Source organism: Catharus ustulatus, chromosome 6, assembly GCF_009819885.2.
Source record: "Catharus ustulatus isolate bCatUst1 chromosome 6, bCatUst1.pri.v2, whole genome shotgun sequence".
NCBI classification, from domain to species: domain Eukaryota; kingdom Metazoa; phylum Chordata; class Aves; order Passeriformes; family Turdidae; genus Catharus; species Catharus ustulatus.
In genome coordinates, this window is record NC_046226.1 from 53,351,318 (window position 1) to 53,373,763 (window position 22,446).

General features: G+C 59.3%; 2 protein-coding genes across 3 annotated transcripts in view; both read right to left on the bottom strand.

The window, feature by feature from the left end:
* Window positions 1-218: 218 nt before the first annotated feature.
* The window catches only part of LOC116997994 (antigen WC1.1-like), a 73,908-nt gene continuing 51,680 nt past the window's right edge, over window positions 219-22,446 (bottom strand). The window contains exons 19-20 of the mRNA XM_033063274.2: window positions 746-886; window positions 219-561 (exon numbers count right to left, since the gene is read on the bottom strand). Coding sequence (XP_032919165.1) covers window positions 446-561; window positions 746-886 — 257 coding nt within the window. The 3' untranslated portion in view covers window positions 219-445. The remainder of the gene's footprint in view (window positions 562-745; window positions 887-22,446) is intronic.
* LOC116998000 (deleted in malignant brain tumors 1 protein-like) lies at window positions 1,875-4,955 on the bottom strand. Of its 2 annotated transcripts, XM_033063279.2 has the most exons (8): window positions 4,801-4,955; window positions 4,410-4,730; window positions 4,004-4,321; window positions 3,624-3,926; window positions 3,236-3,550; window positions 2,732-3,121; window positions 2,347-2,655; window positions 2,099-2,254 (listed from the first exon to the last, which is right to left on the bottom strand). In XM_033063279.2, the coding sequence occupies exons 1-8, from the start codon at window positions 4,850-4,852 to the stop codon at window positions 2,193-2,195; spliced, it is 2,070 nt and encodes a 689-aa protein (XP_032919170.1). In that variant the 5' UTR covers window positions 4,853-4,955; the 3' UTR covers window positions 2,099-2,192. The 2 variants fall into 2 exon arrangements, with proteins under 2 accessions (XP_032919171.1, XP_032919170.1); XM_033063280.2 differs by lacking the exons at window positions 2,099-2,254; window positions 2,347-2,655 and adding an exon at window positions 1,875-1,990.

Here is a 22,446-nt window from a genome sequence, read left to right on the forward strand (position 1 = left end):
TGCATCTCCGGCGGGGCAGGTCCAGATCCTGCCCTGTCCCTTTTCCCCTCGCTGCTCCTGGGAACAGTTGTGTGCATTTGGCACTGCCAAATAAAAACCCCGTAGACAATCCCAGCCATCTCCCAGTGCTCTTCCTCCTGATCCCACCAATCCCAAGGATATCTAGGTTCATCCAGTTCCTGCCCCGCGTCCCCAAGGAATGGCCTCTGTAGCCGTTATGGGGACGGCTGCACCAAAGTGAGTCTCTGACGACTTTGGGTTTTAATAGGCAAGAAAATTGAAATTTACATTGAACTCAAAGAAAATCCCTACAAAGGAGCTGTTTTCCTGTAGCACTGGACATGGAGGAATCATGTTTCAGGGCAGGAGCACCCGTCCCTGGGGACAGGGCCCGGCCTCACTGCCACACACGTGTCCCCAGTGATGGGGCATTGGTAGGGAATCCTCATGGCTCCGTCTCCAGGGCGCTGCTGCCAACATCATCATAGTCCGTGCGCCCCGGGGGATGCTCCGAGGGGTCCATGGTGGCTCCTGGGACATTTGGAGGGGAGGAGATTCCACCTTGGGAACAGCACAGAAAGGTGCCTGAGGGGACAGGCAGCTCCGTGTCCCCCCTGACAGACCCCACCTGGGCTCTGACCACAGCACCCATGGATCTGCTGCTGGGTCCCTGCCCGTCCCCACAGCCAAAGCCTGCCATGGAGTGGCTCTGCAGAGGGCACAGGGCAGCTGTGAGGCCTGTTACCTGTGGGGAGGACACGGATCCACCTCTGCTCTGCCACTCCCTTGAACATGTCCCCATCGCTGGGACCAGGAGCCTTCTGTGGTACATCCAGGACATCGTCGTAGCCATCCGAGATTCCTTGCTCGGGCCAGGCAGGGGGGTCTGGGAAATGCAGAGGGGTCCATGGCAGTGAGCAGCAGCCCTGACAGGGCTCTGGATGGGCCATCCCCTCTGGCCTTCCCACCAGAGATGTGCTGGAGACCCTTGGCCCCAGCAGGGAAAGGCAATGCTGTGCTGCACACTAACAAGGGGAGCACTTGTCCCCTCAGCTCCCCAGCTCAGCTGTGTCCCCTCTCCCCTGCTCTCCCTGCTGCTTTCCTGCCCTGTGATCCCACCTGGGGCTGCCTCGGTGTCACTCCTCTCCACGATGTCCCCACTGGAATACGGCAGCTTCTTGTCCCATCCCTCTGACAGGGAACCTGCAGGGGATAAACAGGGACATGGGGGTGGACTCAAGTGGCACTGGAGGTGACAGAACCTCACAGCACACAGCGTGGTTCATCTGGGACCGAGGGGCCACCTGAGCCCATGGCCAGGAGCCACTGCTGGGACAGCAGGACCCGAAGCTGCCCTGGGGCTGTCAGGCAGAGCCTTCACTCCACACAGAGCTGGGACACAAGGGCTGCACCCACCTGGGCGACTGGGCACCTCCTGGTACTCCGGCATGGCCGTGTAGTCCAGCTCCTCGTAGACACCATTGGAGATGGCATCTGCAGCTCTGCCACGGCCTGGAACCACAGGCAGCATTTACCTGGGGCCCTGGGCACTGTGGGTGGCACCAAGATCACCCCTGCCCACCTTCTGAGCTGTTCCATAGGGCAGGAGCCCATGGACCCCCAAACCGGCTCTGTCCCGCTCCCCCACCCAGCAGGACCCACCTCTGCGCCAGGCACGGGCACGGCACAGCAGCACGGCCAGGGCACCCAGGGCCAGGCACAGCAGCGTCCCCAGCACCACGCACAGCACAGTTGACACAGGCACCGTCCCCACGGCTGGTACTCGAGTGCTTCTCCTGGGAACACCTTTGGGGACACAGGCAGGCAGTGAGGGGAGGGGGATCCCAGCCAGCCCCATGTGGGGGATGCAGGCACGGGCAGAGCTACCTGTGCTGGTGGCACCCTCCGGATGTGGGGTAGTGTCTGTCCCAGTGCTGCCATCCCTGTCCTCCTCACAATCCACGTGGACGTGCCCGCCAATGCCGCAGCTCTGCAGGTGCCAGGGAGCCGAGGGGCAATCCCACAGTGAGCGGGCCCCGTCCTCGCAGCCCACCCAGGCCAGCCAGGCACGGGACGGCTGCTGGGCAGTGTCGGCCGACAGCCAGCCCCGCTCCCCACAGCCCAGCTGGCGGCACACGGTGCCGGCGGTGCCGGTGCTGGTGCCGTTGGAGCACACGCGGCCCCAGGTGCCGTTATAGGACACCTCCAGGGAGCCACGGCAGCGCCCACGGCCGCCTGCCAGCCGCACGGAGATCTGCTCTGCAAGGGGGGCAGCGGGGTCACGGCACGGCCACCAACCCCCCGCGGCCTCTGCCGGACCCTGCTCTGGGGCTGCCCGCCACTGACCTGAGCACACGGCCCCTGCCCCGACGCCGCGCCCGCACTCGCGCTCTTCCGAGCGCCCGCATTCCCAGAGAGACTCCTCGCTCCCGGAGCACTCGGCCATGTACGGCCACAGCGGCCCCGTGCCGCCACCGAAGCGCGCCGAGCTCGGGGCCTCCAGGGCCCTGCCACAGCCCAGCTCCCGGCACACAACGGCAGCGTCCTGCAGGTCCCAGCCTTCCTGGCACACGCTGCTCCAGCTGCCACCGGAATAGACCTCCACGCGCCCGGCACAGCGCCCTGAGCTCCCCACCAGCCTCACCCGCCGGCTGCCTGCGGGCACGGAAGGACCGGGCTGGGGATGGCTGCTTGGGGCACGGGAACCTCTGCCCCTTCTCTGGACACCCACCTGAGCAGACGATGGACACCCCGTGAGGGAAGCCAGCGGGTGCAGTGTTCATCCACCTTAAAGAATTAACTGGAACGGACTCCTGAAACAAGTTCTGGGACAACCATGTGGGCCCCTTGGAGAGAGCTGTGGTCAACTCCATGACGGTTCTGAGCACACCTTCCATGACGGCCCTCTCTGTCTTGTCGATGTTTTTTAGGGTACGCGAACCAGGGACGCCATCACTCTTCTCCAGTTCTCCACAGCCCAGCTCTCGGCACACACTGCTGAAATTCCGTATGAGCAAAAGCTCTCCCGGCGCACGGCGCCACTCCCCGGTGCTTGTGGATACCTCCAGCCACCCATTGCACTGGGTCGCACCCTCCGCCAGCCGCAGGGATTCGACAATGCCTGTAAAATCCCCAGAATCAGATCTTCATCCAAAAATAACACCGTACAGACTGATTGCAGTTTTCGGGGAGTCCCAAAACCCTGAGAGGCTCCTCCCGCAGGTGCCGTACACACCTGAGCAGTTGACAGCAGCGGCGTTCCCGGGGGCACACGGAGCCTTCCCCAGCACGGTCACGGGGCACTGGCCCGGGTGCCGCTCGCTCCCGCTGCAGCCGAAGGTGTCCGGCCGCAGCGGCCCCTCCCCGCTGCCGAAGGAGCCTCCCGGGGGCACCGAGAGGGCGCGGCCGCAGCCCAGGTGGCGGCACAGGACGTGCGCGTCGGGCAGGTCCCACTCGCTGGCGCACACGGACCCCCACGTCCCCCTCACGGCCACCTCCACTCGGCCGGAGCATCCCGAGCTGCCGTTCCCCAGCCGGAAGCCCGTGTAGGCTGCGGCAGGAAGGGCGGTCAGGGCGGGGATGCTGCACGGAGCCCAAGAGCCCCCGGTGTTCCCGGCACTTACGGGAGCAGATGATGCTGGCACGGCCGCTGCAGCCCTGGCTCGGGGCCGGACGCCGGGCACAGGCACTGAGGAGGGGCTCGGTGCCATTGCACTGGAAGCCGCCGTCCCAGAGCGATGCCGATGCCGCCCCAAACCGGCCACTGCCGGCCATGGCGAGCGGCTCCCCGCAGCCCAGCTCCCTGCACACCACCTGGGCCGCCTTCATGTCCACCTGATCCTCACACACACCAACCCAGGCTTGGCCCTGCCGCACCTCCAGCTGCCCGGCACAGGCTCCGGGACCTCCGACCAGCCGAGAAAATCCTAAAGGAGCAGCGCAGGCTCAGAGTCAAGGCATGAAGTGCATGAAGTGTCACATCGCCTCGAAGCCTAATTCTTACCTTGACACACAACAGCAGCGTCCCAGTCATGGATGCTGCCATTGGGTCCCCAGCCACGGATCTCGCAGTCCCAGAGAGTGGCCTCGGACCCTTTGCAGTCCACTAGGGCCAGACTGACGGGCCCGTCCCCTTCGCCAAAGTGCTTATGGGCGGAGTAGGCACCGGCAGCCGAGCCACAGCCCAGCTGCTGACAAACCACCTCAGCATCCTCCATGTCCCATTCGTTGTCGGCCACCGAGCCCCAGTGTCCCTGTAGCTTCACCTCCACTCTCCCGGCACACGGACTGCCGCCGCCCGCCAGCCTCAGCTCCACGGCATCTGCACCAGGCCAGGGGCACGGCTCAGCCCTGCCCGGGATGCTCCGGCACAAGGCGGCTGTCCCAGCATGGCCAGTGTGTCCCCTCACCTGTGCACGTCACCCCTACATCTTGCTCGTGGCCGCAGAAGTGCTGTCCCCATCCGAAGGGCGAACAGTCCTCCAGTGCATTCTCGGTGCCGCGGCAGAAGAAGGGCTGCAGCCAGATCCGCCCCGTGCCCTGCCCGAACGGGGCGTGCGGGGACGCCCTGGCCACCCGGCCACAGCCCAGCTGCCGGCACACCACGCTGGCCCAAAGGGCTTCCCAGTCGAAGTCGAAGACGCACACGGAGCCCCACTCACCGTCGTGCTTCACCTCCACTCTCCCGGCACAGCGCCCGCCGCCGCCCACCAGACGCAGCTCCCCGGAGCCTGCGGCACGGAGGCTGCTGAGCCGGGCCCGGCACCGCCGCGGGCCCCGCTCCCAGCGCCCGCCACTCACCCGCACTCAGCTGCACGCACACCAGCAGCCCCAGCGCCAGCAGCGGCCCCATGGCAGCGGCCCCGAGCCAGCGCAGCCAGGCCACCTCTCGCCAGCGCCCGAGCCAATGCACGCAGCAGCAGCAGCAGCAGCCGGGCAGCCTTTATCAGGTGCCTCCTCTGCCGTCTCTGGGGCCGCAGCCTCCAATAACCTGCTCCGTGCCCAAATATGAGCCTCGGCTCCGCTTCTGGCGTCACACACCTCCCCACAGTGGGCTGCCACCCGGATGTCTCTGGGGGGAGGCAGCTCCCCCACGACACCTGCGCTGGGGGGGCCCTTCCTGTATCCCCCGAGCCTCCTGCTCTGCTGCTGCAGCCTGGCAAGATCCATACTGATAGGGACAGCCCTCACCCCACATCCTAGCAAGAGCTGCTCTCACTCATGCACCTGCAAAGCCCCAAGCCCTTATCTCTGGGGCGCTCCCCTCCCGGGGTGCTCACAGCCCCCGCGGGGGGTGGCAGCAGCCCCCGGCTCCGCTCGGAGCTGGACCAGCTCCCCGGTCCCTCGCGGCGGCGCTGGCACATGGCGCTGCTGCCGCAGCTCTGGCCCCGCGCTCGCCTCGCCGCCAGGGCAGGAAGGAGGCGGTCACCCCCCGGCGGCTCCCGGCCTCGCCATCGACCGCACGCAGCTCCCGACACCTGCGCTGCCGCCGATAACGCCGCGGCTCCGCGCTGCCCCTGCCCCGCCGCTCCGTGCCCCTGCGCCTCGGCAGCCGCGCTCGAAAGGAAACGTCCCGGGGTCACCCCTCACCACACTCTCTCTCAGTGCCTTCCTAATGCAGGAATCCGCTTTACACGCTAGCCAAAGAGCTTCACAAAACACCCACTCCCACATTCAGATTTCACGATTCCTCACCCGTTCCACCCCAGGGATCCCATGCCAAAATCGCAGGTGTTGACCACCGTAAATCCATTTTCTACTCTCGCAGGAACACACAAAACAGCCCCAACGTGTGTGTACAAGGAGTGTCCCGGGCAAAGGAACCGGGCTTTGACCCCCTGGCATTCCAAGCATAAGAATTGCGGGCTACAAGTCTCCCTTCTTCCCGATTCCTGTCTCCTGCTGTCTCTCTCATAGTCCTTCACCTGACCGGGACCACTGTGTTCCCCGGCCCTTTGTTATGCAAAGGATCGGCAATTCCCGGCTGAAGTAGAAGAATTCGTAAGTGTAGGAGACTAGTTTGAAAGATAAGTGCAGAAGGCAATGTAATCCAATGAGGTTGGGTGTTATAAAAGAGAGGATTGGTTAGCTGGCCACGAGTTACAGCAGCAGATGCAGTTGGAGCTTGAAACCCAGAGTGTGCTGGTTGTTCTGGGACGAGGGAGGGGACAGACAAGGAAAGAAGTTGTGTAAGGGACACTGGGGGTGAGGTAGCCGGCTCAGAGACAGCTTGGGGTTTAGCCGGTCTTGTAGAACGAAGAAGGAAACCGGCAGAGAGGAAAGAAGGCGCCCGTGCTGTGTGTGTGGAGCTGCCTGTCAGAAAAGCAGGAAGTTCTGCGTGAAGCTGCATAAGAGGAGAACAGTCAGAGTTGTGAGCAAAGAAGGACATTGAAAGAAGACGTGTAGAGTTTTTAATAAAAATCTTGGGTTGAAGTGAGTCCTGACCGTCTAGACATAATTACTAGACGCGGCCTCTTTACCCAGAGCAAACGCAGCAGCCGGAACTGCAGCTGCTCCCCATCCACCTGCACCGCAGCAATTCCTCACGGCCACATCGTGCCGCTCCCTCGCTGTGCGCCGGCGGGAGGAGCTGCCCTGCCCCATCTCCCCGCTCTGCCGGGCACTGCGGCACCGGGCACTGTCCCGGAGCTGTCCCTGTCACACACGCACGCACGGCACCGAGCCCAAAGCGGGGCAGCTGGGGACACCCGAACGGGAGCGGCCTTGGTGCCTGGGTGGCTGCTGCCCCGGCCCCAGGGGACAGGAGCTCTCCGAGCGCTCCGACACCTCCGGGGGCCCTCGCTCGGCTCCGAGCCTCTTTCCTGCCGCTTCTCATCGGGCTGCGCTATCGCCGCCTCAGCAGCCCCTGCTGCTGCCACGAGCTCAGGCGCTGCTCCGCCCTTCCCACCTGGAGCAGCTCCCGAGCAGAGCCCGAAGCGCTCCTGCCCTGTTTGCCTCGCTCCCACAGGCTGGGCAGCTGCCGGCTCTCGGGCGCCTGCTGCAGGGGCCCCGTCTCACCCGCCTGCACCTCAGGGACAACGAGCTGGGAGCCCAGGGCGTCCTGCAGCTCTGCCGGCAGCTCCGCCATCCCGCCTGCCCGCAGCGGAGCCTGGGCTCAGGGCCCTGCCACGGCCCCTTCCACGCCCGCCACTGCCGAGCCGGGGAGAGGATGCTGCGGGACAGGCAGGGCAGCACCGGCATCCCGCCTGCTTCAGCACCTCCCTCCCCACACGATCCAACACCTTCTCCTCTTCTCCTGCCTCCTCCATGGCCAGGCTGAGTACGGACGGCTTCAGCCCGGCCCTGCTGCAGGAACTGGACGCCCTGCGGGCACTGCAGCCCGCCCTGAAGATCGGGAACCTCCTGGAGCATGACGTGCCGCAGGCAGGGGCCATGGCCTGGCTGCCCTGCCACCGCGGGCTCCTGCCGGGGGGCAGGAAGGCGCTGCCCTCCTTCAGAAGAGCTGCTCTCCTTTAGGAAAACCCTTCGAACAGACAGAGCCATTCCCAGCCCAGCTCTCAGTGCTGCCAGTGCGACTACGCCGGCCCCACACGTGTTGCACCGGGATGAGATCCTCCTTTAAAATGGGGTGGGTCCGAGTCCCGCCCTCTCCCTTTTCCCCTCGGTGTTGCTGGGAACAGTTGTGAGCATTTGGCACTGCCAAATCTAGAGCCATGGATCTGCTACTGGGTCCCTGCCCGCCCCCACAGCCAAAGCCTGCCATGGAGTGGCTCTGCAGAGGGCACAGGGCAACTGTGAGGCCTCTTACCTGTGGGGAGGACACAGATCCACCTCTGCTGTGCCACTCCCTTGCACATATCCACAGTGCTGGGAGCGGGGGTCTCCTGTGGCACATCCAGGACATCGTCGTAGCCATCTGGGATTCCTTGCTCGGGCCAGGCAGGGGGGTCTGGGAAATGCAGAGGGGTCCATGGCAGTGAGCAGCAGCCCTGGCAGGGCTCTGGCTGTCCCATCCCCTCTGGCCCTCCCACCAGAGATGTGCTGGTGACCCTTGGCCCCAGCAGGGAAAGGCAATGCTGTGCTGCACACTAACAAGGGCAGCACTTGTCCCCTCAGCTCCCCAGCCCAGCTGTGTCCCCTCTCCCCTGCTCTCCCTGCTGCCTTCCTGCCCTGTGGCCCCACCTCGGGATAGCTCATTGTCACTCCTCTCCACGATGTCCCCACTGGAATATGGCAGGTTCTCTGACAGGGAACCTGCAGGGGATAAACAGGGACATGTGGCTCTTGGAGTCAGGTCCTATATAAGTGCAGATGACCATGACTACAGGCCTTAGGAAAACCCTTGCAATCGTGCTGAGTAAAAACCACCCCCAGAATCCTCCAGTTCTAGTATGTTCATCATTGCTAGAAAGTTCTCTGCTTCCCTTGTTAGCATTGGTTTCTTTATGCTACAGTAATTTTAAAAATCCCTGTTGCTCTTCTGTATTAGACCTCCTCCCTAAACTCAGCTGTAATTCCTTCCCTCCTCCAAGTTTATAACTACCCCTGACATGCCCTAACACCTGCTTTTGTACATTTGCCCTCATGGATGGAATTTGCCTCCGTGTTCCATCGTTCCCGGTTCGTTAAGTACAAACTGTTCGACGTGCTGTTTGTTATTTTCTAGTGTTTAATTTCTCTAGTTTCCAAACAATCAGGTCAGATTGTCTTTCAGCATTAAATCACCGAGTTCAGTTCAGTCTCCAATCAAATTAATTGTTTCCTTTTTTCTTCTGCCTTAGTTAATTTTCACTATGAATTAAAACAACAGTTGCAGACAATACAAACACCTTAAGTCATAATTAATACATTCCCAGTGTGCTGTTTGTTTCTGAACCCTCTCAATAACTTGTCTTACCTGTCCGTTTTTTCAGGAGTTGCAGCTCCTCCAATAAATCAGTTAATCTTGACTGCTGGAGGCTCCAGAGGAACTTTTCAATCCGCCTGGGCCGTTTCCATTGATCAATGAGGTGTCTGATTCTTTCCCATCGGAGCTGTTCTTTCTCCTGGCACAACGAGGTTCCAGTTGGCAGCTGATCCAGGACGCCTACATTCTAATTATGAACCTCTCAAAACAATTTTACATTGGTATCTCAAACAGTAAGATTATAAAAGAGCATTTTTTTCCCTCTGCATATAAAAACTACATCCCCCTTTGGTGTGAAGGCACAGTGGTTTCCTGTTGATTTTACATACCTTCTTTTCTTGAGGGATCCATCTTGAAGGCCGGTTTTTAATTTTACTTTTAGATCTCCAGGTGTTTCAATAATTTTCTAATCTTTATTTTGTATCAGTCCTTTTACTGGTGAAGCATCAGTTCAGCTTTTTCCACTGTTCAAACTGCTGCTTCTGTGGTTACAAGAACCAGAAATGTTCCCTCCCCAGCCCCCACCGGGGTTCTAAACTTTTTTCCTCTTCAGCATTTTATCCACACATACTGCCCTGGTCACATAGAATATATCAGAAGAATCAAGAGGAGTTATTGGGGACAAGACGCCTTTCTCCCTTAATTACCCCAATTTGTTTGTGATGGTTGTAACACACCCCTGAATGGTTTTGTCCCTGACCAGTGAGGGATTGTCACTGTTATGCTTTCAGGGTAAGGCAGTCCATGTAATATTTCACAGGGCTAAGGGAAGGCATCTGGTCCATGGGAATTTGGTTTTTATCATTAATTTAGGTAGTTGTTGTTTTAACTCACCCCGAGCTGTTGGGATGCTATGGGGTCTGATATTGCCAGGTAATTATTCTCCAGGTAAAATGAGTGCTCTGATCCAAATCAAGAACCTGTATTAATCTAAATCTATAGCCCCAGCCACAGGAAATGCTTTTACCCACTGAGTCAACTGATCTACTAAAACTAGCAGCTATTTCCAGCTGCCCCAGAAGCTGTTTGACTGCCTCCAGAGGGAGGACTCCTCAGCACTTTTTTTGTTCACTTTCTCACATGTCAGACATCCTTGAGTCATTTGTCTCCCAATTTCAAATATTCCTGTACACCCACAAAATTTCAAAAAGTGCTCTCAAAGTGCCCTTGTTCCCCAGTGAGTCTTTCTATGGATGTTGTTTAGGATCTGTTGGGAAAAAGATTTTAGTGCTGCTTTTCTACCTTTGGGCAGAATCCATTCTCCTTCTGTCAGGGTTGCTCCAAACTTCTTTATAGCTTCTCCTTCTGCTAAGGAAAAGTGTGGTGATTTATTTTGTGTTTCTGCCTCCTGAAAAGTCATCATTACACTGCTGCTCTCCCTAAGGCCGGCCCCCCCTGCCTCATCACCAGCTAAACTGTTTCCTCCTCTTCTAACACATCTCTGTGGTTGTGGTTGCTTGTGTTTCCTGCACTGCTGCCATTAGAATCCTGGATTTCACTTTTGTGTTTTCACTTATTTCTATTAACATATATTTTTAGTGCTTCCCGTAACAACTCCTGAAGTCCCCTGTCCTGCCAATTTTCCCATTTTTCCATATTTTTCCCAATTTCGTTCCAAGACATAGTTACAAAGTGTGGTTTTAAAAGGACCGGCCCTGCTGCTGAATCAGGGTCTATGAATAGAATATAATTGAAAATGCTTTTTTAGTCTTTTTAGCCATTTTACTGGGGACTCATCCTTCCCTTGCTGTTAACTCAAAGCTTTCCTTGTATTTGGTCCCCTGGACACTGCTATCCGAATTTCTTGGACAATTAACCACCCAGAATCTCTCATATTCGTCCTATGCTTTTGTCTCTGATGATCTTTATTTCGAGCTCCTATTCCTGACTGTCTGATCATTTCTCCCTCTGCCTTTGTAAATAAGATTCCTAAAATAGCCTGTAATTTTTCCTCCTGGTTAAGAGGTTCTTTTAAATTCAGCTATAGATTTAAAACCTAACAAATCCAATTTTCAAATGGTTCAAATTCTGGCCAGTAGAAATTTTCTACACAAATTTTTTCCTTTGTCCATTCAATCATACAATAATAGATCTGTTTCTGGTTGCCTTTTCCTCTTTGTGATTTCCTTGTACCCCAATATCCTATCATGATGGCCACTGGACTGTCCTGAGGAATCCTGCTCCCCTTCTGGGACCCTCCCTCCTGGTTCCCCAACACATCGGGTTCTCGAGAATTTTTCCATCATTCACAAACCGTGGGTCAGAGCTCCTACTCTTCCTCTGACCCATCTCTGGCAGCAACAGACTAAGAAATCCCCGATATCCCAGTCTCCTGCACTCTCTCTCACACTCATTCAATGCTCCAACTTTCTCTCGCTCAATATTTACACTCTCTCATCTTTTGCCAACTACTTACCTCCTGCCTAAGTCCATGTTTACCATTTTAATCGATTCTCCCCAACTTCTCTTTCTGGCTACTTTCTGCGACCCTCTGATCACTTACAATTTCCCATCTGTTTGTCCTTCCAAAGAAAAGTTAAACCTCTGCCTTCTTAATTAACTCCTTTGAGCGTCAGCTCCCTTCTCCTCAAAGACTTTTCCCGTGAATTTTCGGGCTGCGACTTTTCCCTCCCGCTCCCTCCTGTGGTCTTCACTCGCTCTCCCCTTTGGTTTCCCTCCTTTCCCGGCCGGTCTCCTCGCGGAGATACAGCGCCTCGGTACCGGGAGGCCCCACTGGTTCCGGCTATCCAGCCATCCCAAACATTCATCCATCACATATCCATCCTGCCCAACCTGTGCTTCTCACAGCCCATCTTCCCACGAGCTTCCTGGGCACAAGACTTTTACGGGTACTTCACCTCTGCCGGCACTCCCCTGGCAGCCTTCATTTCTGCACACTTCTCATTGCTGGGTTCTTTTGCTTGTGCTTCATTTTAATTTGGAGCTCCTTCTCCAAAAGAGCCTGGTCTTGTCAGGAGACCACCTTAACAACTGGTGGGGAGCTCCTTCCCAAAACCAGCCACTCTTCCCTTGGACTGGAGTCCCGGGTATCGGCACCAATTGTTATAAATGGATTCTTCCATTTGTATAATTTTTGAAACAAAATTAAATTCGGCACCACTGTTAAATTTAGCAGCAATATTCAGTAGCAGCAATTGTATGTAAATGAATACAATCAGAGTATATTTAATACATATATTTGAGTACATCCAAAATGTGGCAGTGAGTAATTTAGTATAATTGAGGTTTGGTTCGAATACAGCAGAAGCAAAACTGACCGGCTTACACTGACCGGGGTACGGAGAGGGCCCTTCCCTCCGCACCGACTCACTCAAGGTAAAAATCTCTGTTATATACTATATGCTAATGCATATTCATATAGAATCTTCTAGAAAGCTCCTCCCAGGTTCTGTTCCTAAAATCTACGTCACTCTGTGGTGTTGCACAGGCTTCACCAGGAGCTGGGGGTCTCTCATCCCTTCGGGGGCCTCATTTCCGATGAAGGCTCTGGGTCTTCCTCAGTGCCCGCTGAGTAACCTTGCAGGTGGCGCAAGCACTGAGCTTTGGGTTATATCATTGAGTCTGTGTTCCCACATCAGGCCTTATTCCAGTGTCCAATGCCTGGAATCATCCGGATGTGGCCCAGTTCGAGGCAAAAATTTTATTTCTAACTGCTGATATCAGACCTACATCCTCACTATCCCTGCTCCCATGAAACACCTGGAGGATTCTCCTCTGTCCCTTTCTTTTCCTTTTTGCTTTGTAACTATTGAGTACAATTTTTCTATGGATACGAAGCCACAATTTTGCAAATGTAATTACAAATTTATTTAGCACAAATCACATTTATAACATAAAGGAGGGAGTTGGAAAGTTGCAGATTGAGCAAACAAGTGACTGGCTCACCTGTCACTTCAAAGGCTGGGATCTATCTACTGATGCCTTATCTGTCACCAAAACTGCACTGCTAATGTTTTCATCGTAATAACTGTTATTTCTTCCTGTGTGTTAAAATTATGATGAAAGGTTTTGAGAAAAAAATTCATACTTCCTTGTTAGGAAAATAAAAAAGGGGGAGATATTGGGGTTAGCTCCAATGATAGGGCAGATGACCGTGGCTTGAGGCCACGGGAAAACCCTTGCAGTTTTGCAGAGAAAAAACCACCCCCAGAATCCTGCAGTTTGAGTATGTTCATCATTACCAGAGAGTTCTCTGCTTCCCTTGTTAGCATTGGTCCCTCCTTGCTGTAATTATTTCAATATTCCTAATCTCCTTTCTTTATTGGACCTCCTCCCTAAACTCCACCCTAATTCCGCCTCTCCTCCAAGTTTATAAATACCCCTGACATTCCCTAACACCTGCTTTTGTCCATTTCCCCTCATGGATGTTATTTGCCTTCCTGTTCCATCTTTCCCGGTGCATTCAGTACAAACTCTTTGGCTTGCTCTTTGTTGTTCTCTAGTATTAAAGTTTTTTAGTTCCCAAGTGTCCTGGTTTGGAGGGCAGGTGCTGCCAAGAGAAGGAAGGAGCTCCTCCCGAAATGTAGAATGCATAGCCCCTCCCTCCAATTTATTATAATCTGGAAATTATGGGGGCTCTCAGGCAAAGATATGGCTTTAGGAATAACATTTCTTTACTAGTATATCTACAAGACAAATAAAACCAACATCAGCTATGAAAATTAGCAACCAAACAAAACATTATAACTGAGTTCCAGTCCTGCTCTTTTCCTGCCCCTCCACGGACGGCTTCAGCCCGGCCCTGCTGCAGGAACTGGACGCCCTGTGGGCACTGCAGCCCGCCCTGAAGATCGGGAACCTCCTGGAGCATGAGGTGCCGCAGGCAGGGGCCATGGCCCGGCTGCCCTGCCACCGCGGGCTCCTGCCGGGGGACTGGAAGGCGCTGCCCTCCTTCAGAACTTGTCTCATATCGGTAAAGCCCTTGCAATAACCAGAGCCATTCCCAGCCCAGCTCTCAGTACTGCCCGTGGGTCTGAGCCTGCCCCTCCCGTGGGGAACAAGGAGGAGATCCTGATGTATCTGTGGGGGGGTGTCTGGGTCCTGCCCTGTCCCTTTTCCCCTCAGTGTTACTGGGGACAGTTGTGTGTATTTGGCAGTGCCAAATAAAGAACTCCGCAAACAATCCCAGCCATCTCCCAGTGCTCTTCCCCTGATCCCACCAATCCCAGGGATATGTCTCTGTATCCACTCCATGCCCTGTATCCCCAGGGAATGGCTGATGTACCCAGGATGGAGATTCCTTCATCAAACTGAGGTCCCAGCCTTGGGAGTGAGTCTCTACCCAATTAAGATTTTAATACGAAAAAAGAGAAATTAAAAATGAAATCAATGAAAATCCCTAACCAGGAGTTGTTCTCCTGCAGTGATGGACAGGCAGGGGTGCTCTCTGTGTGCAGGACCACCCCCGCTGGGGACAGGGCCCTCGGACACACATCCCCAGGGCTGGGGCATGGACAGGGAATCCTCATGGCTCCGTCTCCAGGGCGCTGTTGCCGACATCATCATAGTCCGTGTGCCCCGGGGACTGCTCCGAGGGGTCCATGGTGGCTCCTGCGGCACTTGGAGGGGAGGAGATTCCACCTTGGGAACAGCACAGAAAGGTGCCTGAGGGGACAGGCAGCTCCGTGTCCCCCCTGACAGACCCCACCTGGGCTCTGACCACAGCACCCATGGATCTGCTGCTGGGTCCCTGCCCGACCCCACAGCCAAAGCCTGCCATGGAGTGGCTCTGCAGAGGGCACAGGGCAGCTGTGAGGGCTCTGACCTGTGGGGAGGACACAGATCCATCTCTGCTGTGCCACTCCCTTGCACATATCCACAGTGCTGGGAGCAGGGGTCTCCTGTGGCACATCCAGGACATCGTCGTAGCCATCCAGGATTCCTTTCACGGGCCAGGCAGGGGGGTCTGGGAAATGCAGAGGGGTCCATGGCAGTGAGCAGCAGCCCTGGCAGGGCTCTGGATGGGCCATCCCCTCTGGCCTTCCCACCAGAGATGTGCTGGTGACCCTTGGCTCCAGCAGGGAAAGGCAATGCTGTGTTGCACACTAACAAGGGGAGCACTTGTCCCCTCAGCTCCCCAGCTCAGCTGTGTCCCCTCTCCCCCGCTCTCTCTGCTGCCTTCCTGTCCTGTGACCCCACCTGGGGTTGCCTCGGTGTCACTCCTCTCCAGGATGTCCCCGCTGGAATATGGCAGCTTCTTGATCCATCCCTCCGACAGGGAACCTGCAGGGGATAAACAGGGACATGGGGGTGGTCTCAAGTGGCTCCGCAGGCGACAGAACCTCACAGCACACAGCGTGGCTCATCTGGGACCGAAGGACACCCCAGCCCATGGCCAAGAGCCACGGCCAAGACGCAAAGCTGCCCTGGGGCTGTCAGGCAGAGCCTTCACTCCACACACAGCTGGGGCACAAGGGCTGCACCCACCTGGGCGACTGGGCACCTCCTGGTACTCCGGCATGGCCGTGTAGTCCAGCTCCTCGTAGACACCATTGGAGATGGCATCTGCAGCTCTGCCACGGCCTGGAACCACAGGCAGCATTTACCTGGGGCCCTGGGCACTGTGGGTGGCACCAAGATCATCCCTGCCCAACTTCTGAGCTGTTCCACAGGGCAGGAGCCCATGGACCCCCAAACCGGCTCTGTCCTGTTCCCCCACCCAGCGGGACCCACCTCTGCGCCAGGCACGGGCACGGCACAGCAGCACGGCCAGGGCACCCAGGGCCAGGCACAGCAGCGTCCCCAGCACCACGCACAGCACAGTTGACACAGGCACCGTCCCCACGGCCGGTACTCGAGTGCTTCTCCTGGGAACACCTTTGGGACACAGGCAGGCAGTGAGGGGAGGGGGATCCCAGCCAGCCCCATGTGGGGGCTGCAGGCACGGGCAGAGCTACCTGTGCTGGTGGCACCCTCCGGATGTGGGGTAGTGTCTGTCCCAGTGCTGCCATCCCTGTCCTCCTCACAATCCACGTGGACCTGCCCGCCAATGCCGCAGCTCTGCAGGTGCCAGGGAGCCGAGGGGCACTCCCAGAATGAGCGGGCCCCGTCCTCGCAGCCCACCCAGGCCAGCCAGGCGTGGGACGGCTGCTGGGCAGTGTCGGCCGACAGCCAGCCCCGCTCCCCACAGCCCAGCTGGCGGCACACGGTGCCGGCGGTGCCGGTGCTGGTGCCGTTGGAGCACACGCGGCCCCAGGTGCCGTTATAGGACACCTCCAGGGAGCCACGGCAGCGCCCACGGCCGCCTGCCAGCCGCACGGAGATCTGCTCTGCAAGGGGGGCAGCGGGGTCACGGCACGGCCACCAACCCCCCGCGGCCTCTGCCGGACCCTGCTCTGGGGCTGCCCGCCACTGACCTGAGCACACGGCCCCTGCCCCGACGCCGCGCCCGCACTCGCGCTCTTCCGAGCGCCCGCATTCCCAGAGAGACTCCTCGCTCCCGGAGCACTCGGCCATGTACGGCCACAGCGGCCCCGTGCCGCCACCGAAGCGCGCCGAGCTCGGGGCCTCCAGGGCCCTGCCACAGCCCAGCTCCCGGCACACAACGGCAGCGTCCTGCAGGTCCCAGCCTTCCTGGCACACGCTGCTCCAGCTGCCACCGGAATAGACCTCCACGCGCCCGGCACAGCGCCCTGAGCTCCCCACCAGCCTCACCCGCCGGCTGCCTGCGGGCACGGAAGGACCGGGCTGGGGTGGCTGCTTGGGGCACCGGCACCTCCACCCCTTCTCTGGACACCCACTTGAGCAGACAACGACCATCTCCTCGAAGCTGTTGTTTGCTGCAGGACTCTCCATCTTCTCCAGCATGTCATCTATCTCCTCAATGCCGCTTGTCAGCGCAGAGCCCATGCCCGAAATGTTGTCTATCTCTTCAGCCATGATGTCCGCCTGGCTGGGCGTGCTGCTCAATGCAGCGGCCGTTCCCATGGCGGTGTAAACATCCTTGGGAACGCCACAGCCCAGCACAGCACATACCATATGGACATCCCATTTATTCCATTGTTCCAGAGGCACACGGCGCCAGACCGGGCTGGTTATGGTCTCCTCCAGCCGCCCATCACACAAGCTCTGACCGTCCACCAGCCTCAGGGACTCAACGAAGTCAACATCTGCAAAACAACCAGAGGAACAATGGGGTTGTGGCTCAGACCACAATTCACCCCAGAATAACCCTGTACAGTCTGATTCCAATTCTTCAGGAGTCCCACAAGGGCTAGAGGCTCCTCCCGCAGATGCCGTACACACCTGAGCAGTTGACAGCAGCGGCGTTCCCGGGGGCACACGGAGCCTTCCCCAGCACGGTCACGGGGCACTGGCCCGGGTGCCGCTCGCTCCCACTGCAGCCGAAGGTGTCCGGCCGCAGCGGCCCCTCCCCGCTGCCGAAGGAGCCTCCCGGGGGCACCGAGAGGGCGCGGCCGCAGCCCAGGTGGCGGCACAGGACGTGCGCGTCGGGCAGGTCCCACTCGCTGGCGCACACGGACCCCCACGTCCCCCTCACGGCCACCTCCACTCGGCCGGAGCATCCCGAGCTGCCGTTCCCCAGCCGGAAGCCCGTGTAGGCTGCGGCAGGAAGGGCGGTCAGGGCGGGGATGCTGCACGGAGCCCAAGAGCCCCCGGTGTTCCCGGCACTTACGGGAGCAGATGATGCTGGCACGGCCGCTGCAGCCCTGGCTCGGGGCCGCACGCCGGGCACAGGCACTGAGGAGGGGCTCGGTGCCATTGCACTGGAAGCCGCCGTCCCAGAGCGATGCCGATGCCGCCCCAAACCGGCCACTGCCGGCCATGGCGAGCGGCTCCCCGCAGCCCAGCTCCCTGCACACCACCTGGGCCGCCTTCATGTCCACCTGATCCTCACACACACCAACCCAGGCCTGTCCCTGCCGCACCTCCAGCTGCCCGGCACAGGCTCCGGGACCTCCAACCAGCCGGGAAAATCCTGCAGGAGCAGCGCAGGGTCAGAGGCAAGGCATGAAGTGCATGAAGTGCCACACCCTCCCCCACAAATCCGGCTCCTACCTTGGCACACAACAGCAGTGTCCCAGTCATGGATGCTGCCATGATAGGGTCCCCAGCCGTTGATCCGGCAGTCCCAGAGAGTGGCCTCGGACCCTTTGCAGTCCACCAGGGCCAGACTGACGGGCCCGTCCCCTTCGCTGAAGCGCTCGCGGGCGTAGTAGGCACCGGCAGCCGAGCCACAGCCCAGCTGCTGGCAAACCACCTCAGCATCCTCCATGTCCCAGCTGTCGTCTCCCACGGAGCCCCAGTGTCCCTGCAGCTTCACCTCCACTCTCCCGGCACAGCGCCCGCCGCCGCCCACCAGACGCAGCTCCCCGGAGCCTGCGGCACGGAGGCTGCTGAGCCGGGCCCGGCACCGCCGCGGGCCCCGCTCCCAGCGCCCGCCACTCACCCGCACTCAGCTGCACGCACACCAGCAGCCCCAGCGCCAGCAGCGGCCCCATGGCAGCGGCCCCGAGCCAGCGCAGCCAGGCCACCTCTCGCCAGCGCCCGAGCCAATGCACGCAGCAGCAGCAGCAGCAGCCGGGCAGCCTTTATCAGGTGCCTCCTCTGCCGTCTCTGGGGCCGCAGCCTCCAATAACCTGCTCCGTGCCCAAATATGAGCCTCGGCTCCGCTTCTGGCGTCACACACCTCCCCACAGTGGGCTGCCACCCGGATGTCTCTGGGGGGAGGCAGCTCCCCCACGACACCTGCGCTGGGGGGGCCCTTCCTGTATCCCCCGAGCCTCCTGCTCTGCTGCTGCAACCTGGCAAGATCCATACTGATAGGGACAGCCCTCACCCCACATCCTAGCAAGAGCTGCTCTCGCTCATGCACCTGCAACGCCCCAAGCCCTTATCTCTGGGGCGATCCCCTGCCGGGGTGCTCACAGCCCCCGCGGGGGGTGGCAGCAGCCCCCGGCTCCGCTCGGAGCTGGACCAGCTCCCCGGTCCCTCGCGGCGGCGCTGGCACATGGCGCTGCTGCCGCAGCTCTGGCCCCGCGCTCGCCTCGCCGCCAGGGCAGGAAGGAGGCGGTCACCCCCCGGCGGCTCCCGGCCTCGCCATCGACCGCACGCAGCTCCCGACACCTGCGCTGCCGCCGATAACGCCGCGGCTCCGCGCTGCCCCTGCCCCGCCGCTCCGTGCCCCTGCGCCTCGGCAGCCGCGCTCGAAAGGAAACGTCCCGGGGTCACCCCTCACCACACTCTCTCTCAGTGCCTTCCTAATGCAGGAATCCGCTTTACACGCTTGCCCCGGATCTTCCCTAACACCCACTCCCACATCCAGACCTCACGTTCCCTCCCCCGTTCTCCCCCAGCTTTTCCATGCCAAAGTTGCAGGAGTCGCACATTGGAAATTCATTGTGTTCTGCCGAAGGAACACACAAAACAGCCCCAACGCGTGTGTACAAGGAGTGTCCCAGGCAAAGGAGCCGGGCTTTGAGCCCTTCACATTCCAAGCACAAGAACTGCAGAATAAAGTCTCTTTTCCTCCCGATCCTCGCCTCCTGCTGTCTCTCTCACTGTCCTTCACCTGACCGGGACCACTGTGTTCCCCGGCCCTTTGTTATGCAAAGGATCGGCACTTCCCGACTGAAGTAGATGAGTTTGTAGGTGTAGGAGAATAATTTGAAAGGTTAGTGCAGAAGGCAATCGTACCCATGAGTTTGGGTATTATAAAAGAGAGGGTTGGTTTGCTGGCCACGAGTTACAGCTGCATATGGAGTTGGAGCTTGAGATCCAGAGTGTGCACGCTGTTCTGGGACGAGGGAAGGGACAGAGAAGGTGAGAAGATGTTGTGTAAGGGACAGTCAGGGTAAGGTGGCCGGCTCGGGGACAGCTTGTGGTTTAGCCAGTCTTGTAGAAGGAAGAAGGAAACCCGCAGAGAGGAAAGAACGTGTCAGTGCTGAGTGAAGCATCCGCTGAGGGAAGCAGTCAGAGTTGTGAGCAAAGAAGTCCATTCAAAGAAGGTAGATTTTCAATAAAAGACTGGCGTTGGTGCCAGTCGTGTCAGTCTCGCCATAGTTACTAGACCCGGCCTCTTTTCCCAGCCACCCACCCGGAGCAAACGCAGCAGCTGGAACTGCAGCTGCTCCCCATCCACCTGCACCGCAGCAATTCCTCACGGCCACATCGTGCCGCTCCCTCGCTGTGCGCCGGCGGGAGGAGCTGCCCTGCCCCATCTCCCCGCTCTGCCGGGCACTGCGGCACCGGGCACTGTCCCGGAGCTGTCCCTGTCACACACGCACGCACGGCACCGAGCCCAAAGCGGGGCAGCTGGGGACACCCGAACGGGAGCGGCCTTGGTGCCTGGGTGGCTGCTGCCCCGGCCCCAGGGGACAGGAGCTCTCCGAGCGCTCCGACACCTCCGGGGGCCCTCGCTCGGCTCCGAGCCTCTTTCCTGCCGCTTCTCATCGGGCTGCGCTATCGCCGCCTCAGCAGCCCCTGCTGCTGCCACGAGCTCAGGCGCTGCTCCGCCCTTCCCACCTGGAGCAGCTCCCGAGCAGAGCCCGAAGCGCTCCTGCCCTGTTTGCCTCGCTCCCACAGGCTGGGCAGCTGCCGGCTCTCGGGCGCCTGCTGCAGGGGCCCCGTCTCACCTGCCTGCACCTCAGGGACAACGAGCTGGGAGCCCAGGGCGTCCTGCAGCTCTGCCGGCAGCTCCGCCATCCCGCCTGCCCGCAGCGGAGCCTGGGCTCAGGGCCCTGCCACGGCCCCTTCCACGCCCGCCGCTGCCGAGCCGGGGAGAGGATGCTGCGGGACAGGCAGGGCAGCACCGGCATCCCGCCTGCTTCAGCACCTCCCTCCCCACACAATCCAACACCTTCTCCTCTTCTCCTGCCTCCTCCGTGCCCAGGCTGAGCACGGACGGCTTCAGCCCGGCCCTGCTGCAGGAACTGGACGCCCTCTGGGCACTCCAGCCCGCTCTGAAGATCGGGAACCTCCTGGAGCATGAGGTGCTGCAGGCAGAGGCCATGGCCCGGTTCCCCTGCCACCGCGGGCTCCTGCCGTGGGACAGGAAGGCACTGCCCTTCAGAACACCTCCCCTCCTTCAGGAAAAGCCATTCCCGCAACCGGATCCATTCCCAGCCCAGCTCTCAGCGCTGCCAGAGGCTCTGAGCCTGCTTCACCCGTGGGGCAGAGGGAGGAGATCCTGCTGCATCTGCGGATGGGAACCAGGTCCTGCCCTGTCCCTTTTCCCCTCGATGTTGCTGGGAACAGTTGTGTGCATTTGGCAGTGCCTAATAAAAACCCTGCAGACGATCCCAGTAATCACCCAGTGCTCTTCCTCCTGATCCCACCAATCTCAGGGATGTGTCTGTGCTTGTAGTTCCTACTCGCATCCCCAGAGATCAGATGATGGACTCAGGACAGAACTGCCTGGGCCAGAGTGAGGTCCCAGCATAGTCAGTGACTCTGTCCAGTTTCGCTTTTATTAGGATAAAATGGAAATTCACACTGAAATCAAAGAAAATCCCTATATAGGAATTGTTTTCCTGCAGTGCTGGACAGTGATTGGTGATCTGTGTGGCCTGGGCTACCCCTCCCTGGGCAAAGGGCCCCACCACACCGTGACACACGTGTTCCCAGGGCTGGGACATGGACAGGGAATCCTCATGGCGCCATGTCCAGGGCACTGCTGCCGACATCATCATAGTCCATGTGTCCTGGCAACTGGTCTGAGAGGTCCCTGTTGTCTCCTGGGACATGTGGAAGGGAGGAAATTCCACCTTGGGGACAGCACAGAAAGGTGCCTGAGGGGACAGGCAGCTCCGTGTCCCCCCTGACAGACCCTACCTGGGCTCTGACCACAGCACCCATGGATCTGCTGCTGGGTCCCTGCCCGCCCCCACAGCCAAAGCCTGCCATGGAGTGGCTCTGCAGAGGGCACAGGGCAGCTGTGAGGGCTCTGACCTGTGGGGAGGACACAGATCCACCTCTGCTGTGCCACTCCCTTGAACATGTCCCCATCACTGGGAGCGGGGGTCTCCTGTGGCACATCCAGGACATCGTCGTAGCCATCCGGGATTCCTTTCACGGGCCAGGCAGGGGGGTCTGGGAAATGCAGAGGGGTCCATGGCAGTGAGCAGCAGCCCTGGCAGGGCTCTGGCTGTCCCGTCCCCTCTGGCCGTCCCACCAGAGATGTGCTGGTGACGCTTGGCCCAGCAGGGAAAGGCAATGCTGTGCTGCACACTAACAAGGGGAGCACTTGTCCCCTCAGCTCCCCAGCCCAGCTGTGTCCCCTCTCCCCTGCCCTCCCGGCTGGCTTCCTGCCCTGCGTCCCCTACCTGGGGCTGCCTCAGTGTCACTCCTCTCCATGATGTCCCCGCTGGAATACGGCAGTTTCTTGACCCACCCCTCTGACAGGGAACCTGCAGGGGGATAAACAGGAACATGGGAGTGGACTCAAGTGGTTCCGCAGGTGACAGAACCTCACAGTACACAGCGTGGCTCATCTGGGACCGAGGGACACCCCAGCCCATGGCCAGGAGCCACTGCTGGGACAGCAGGACCCAAAGCTGCCCTGGGGCTGTCAGGCAGAGCCTTCACTCCACACAGAGTTGGGG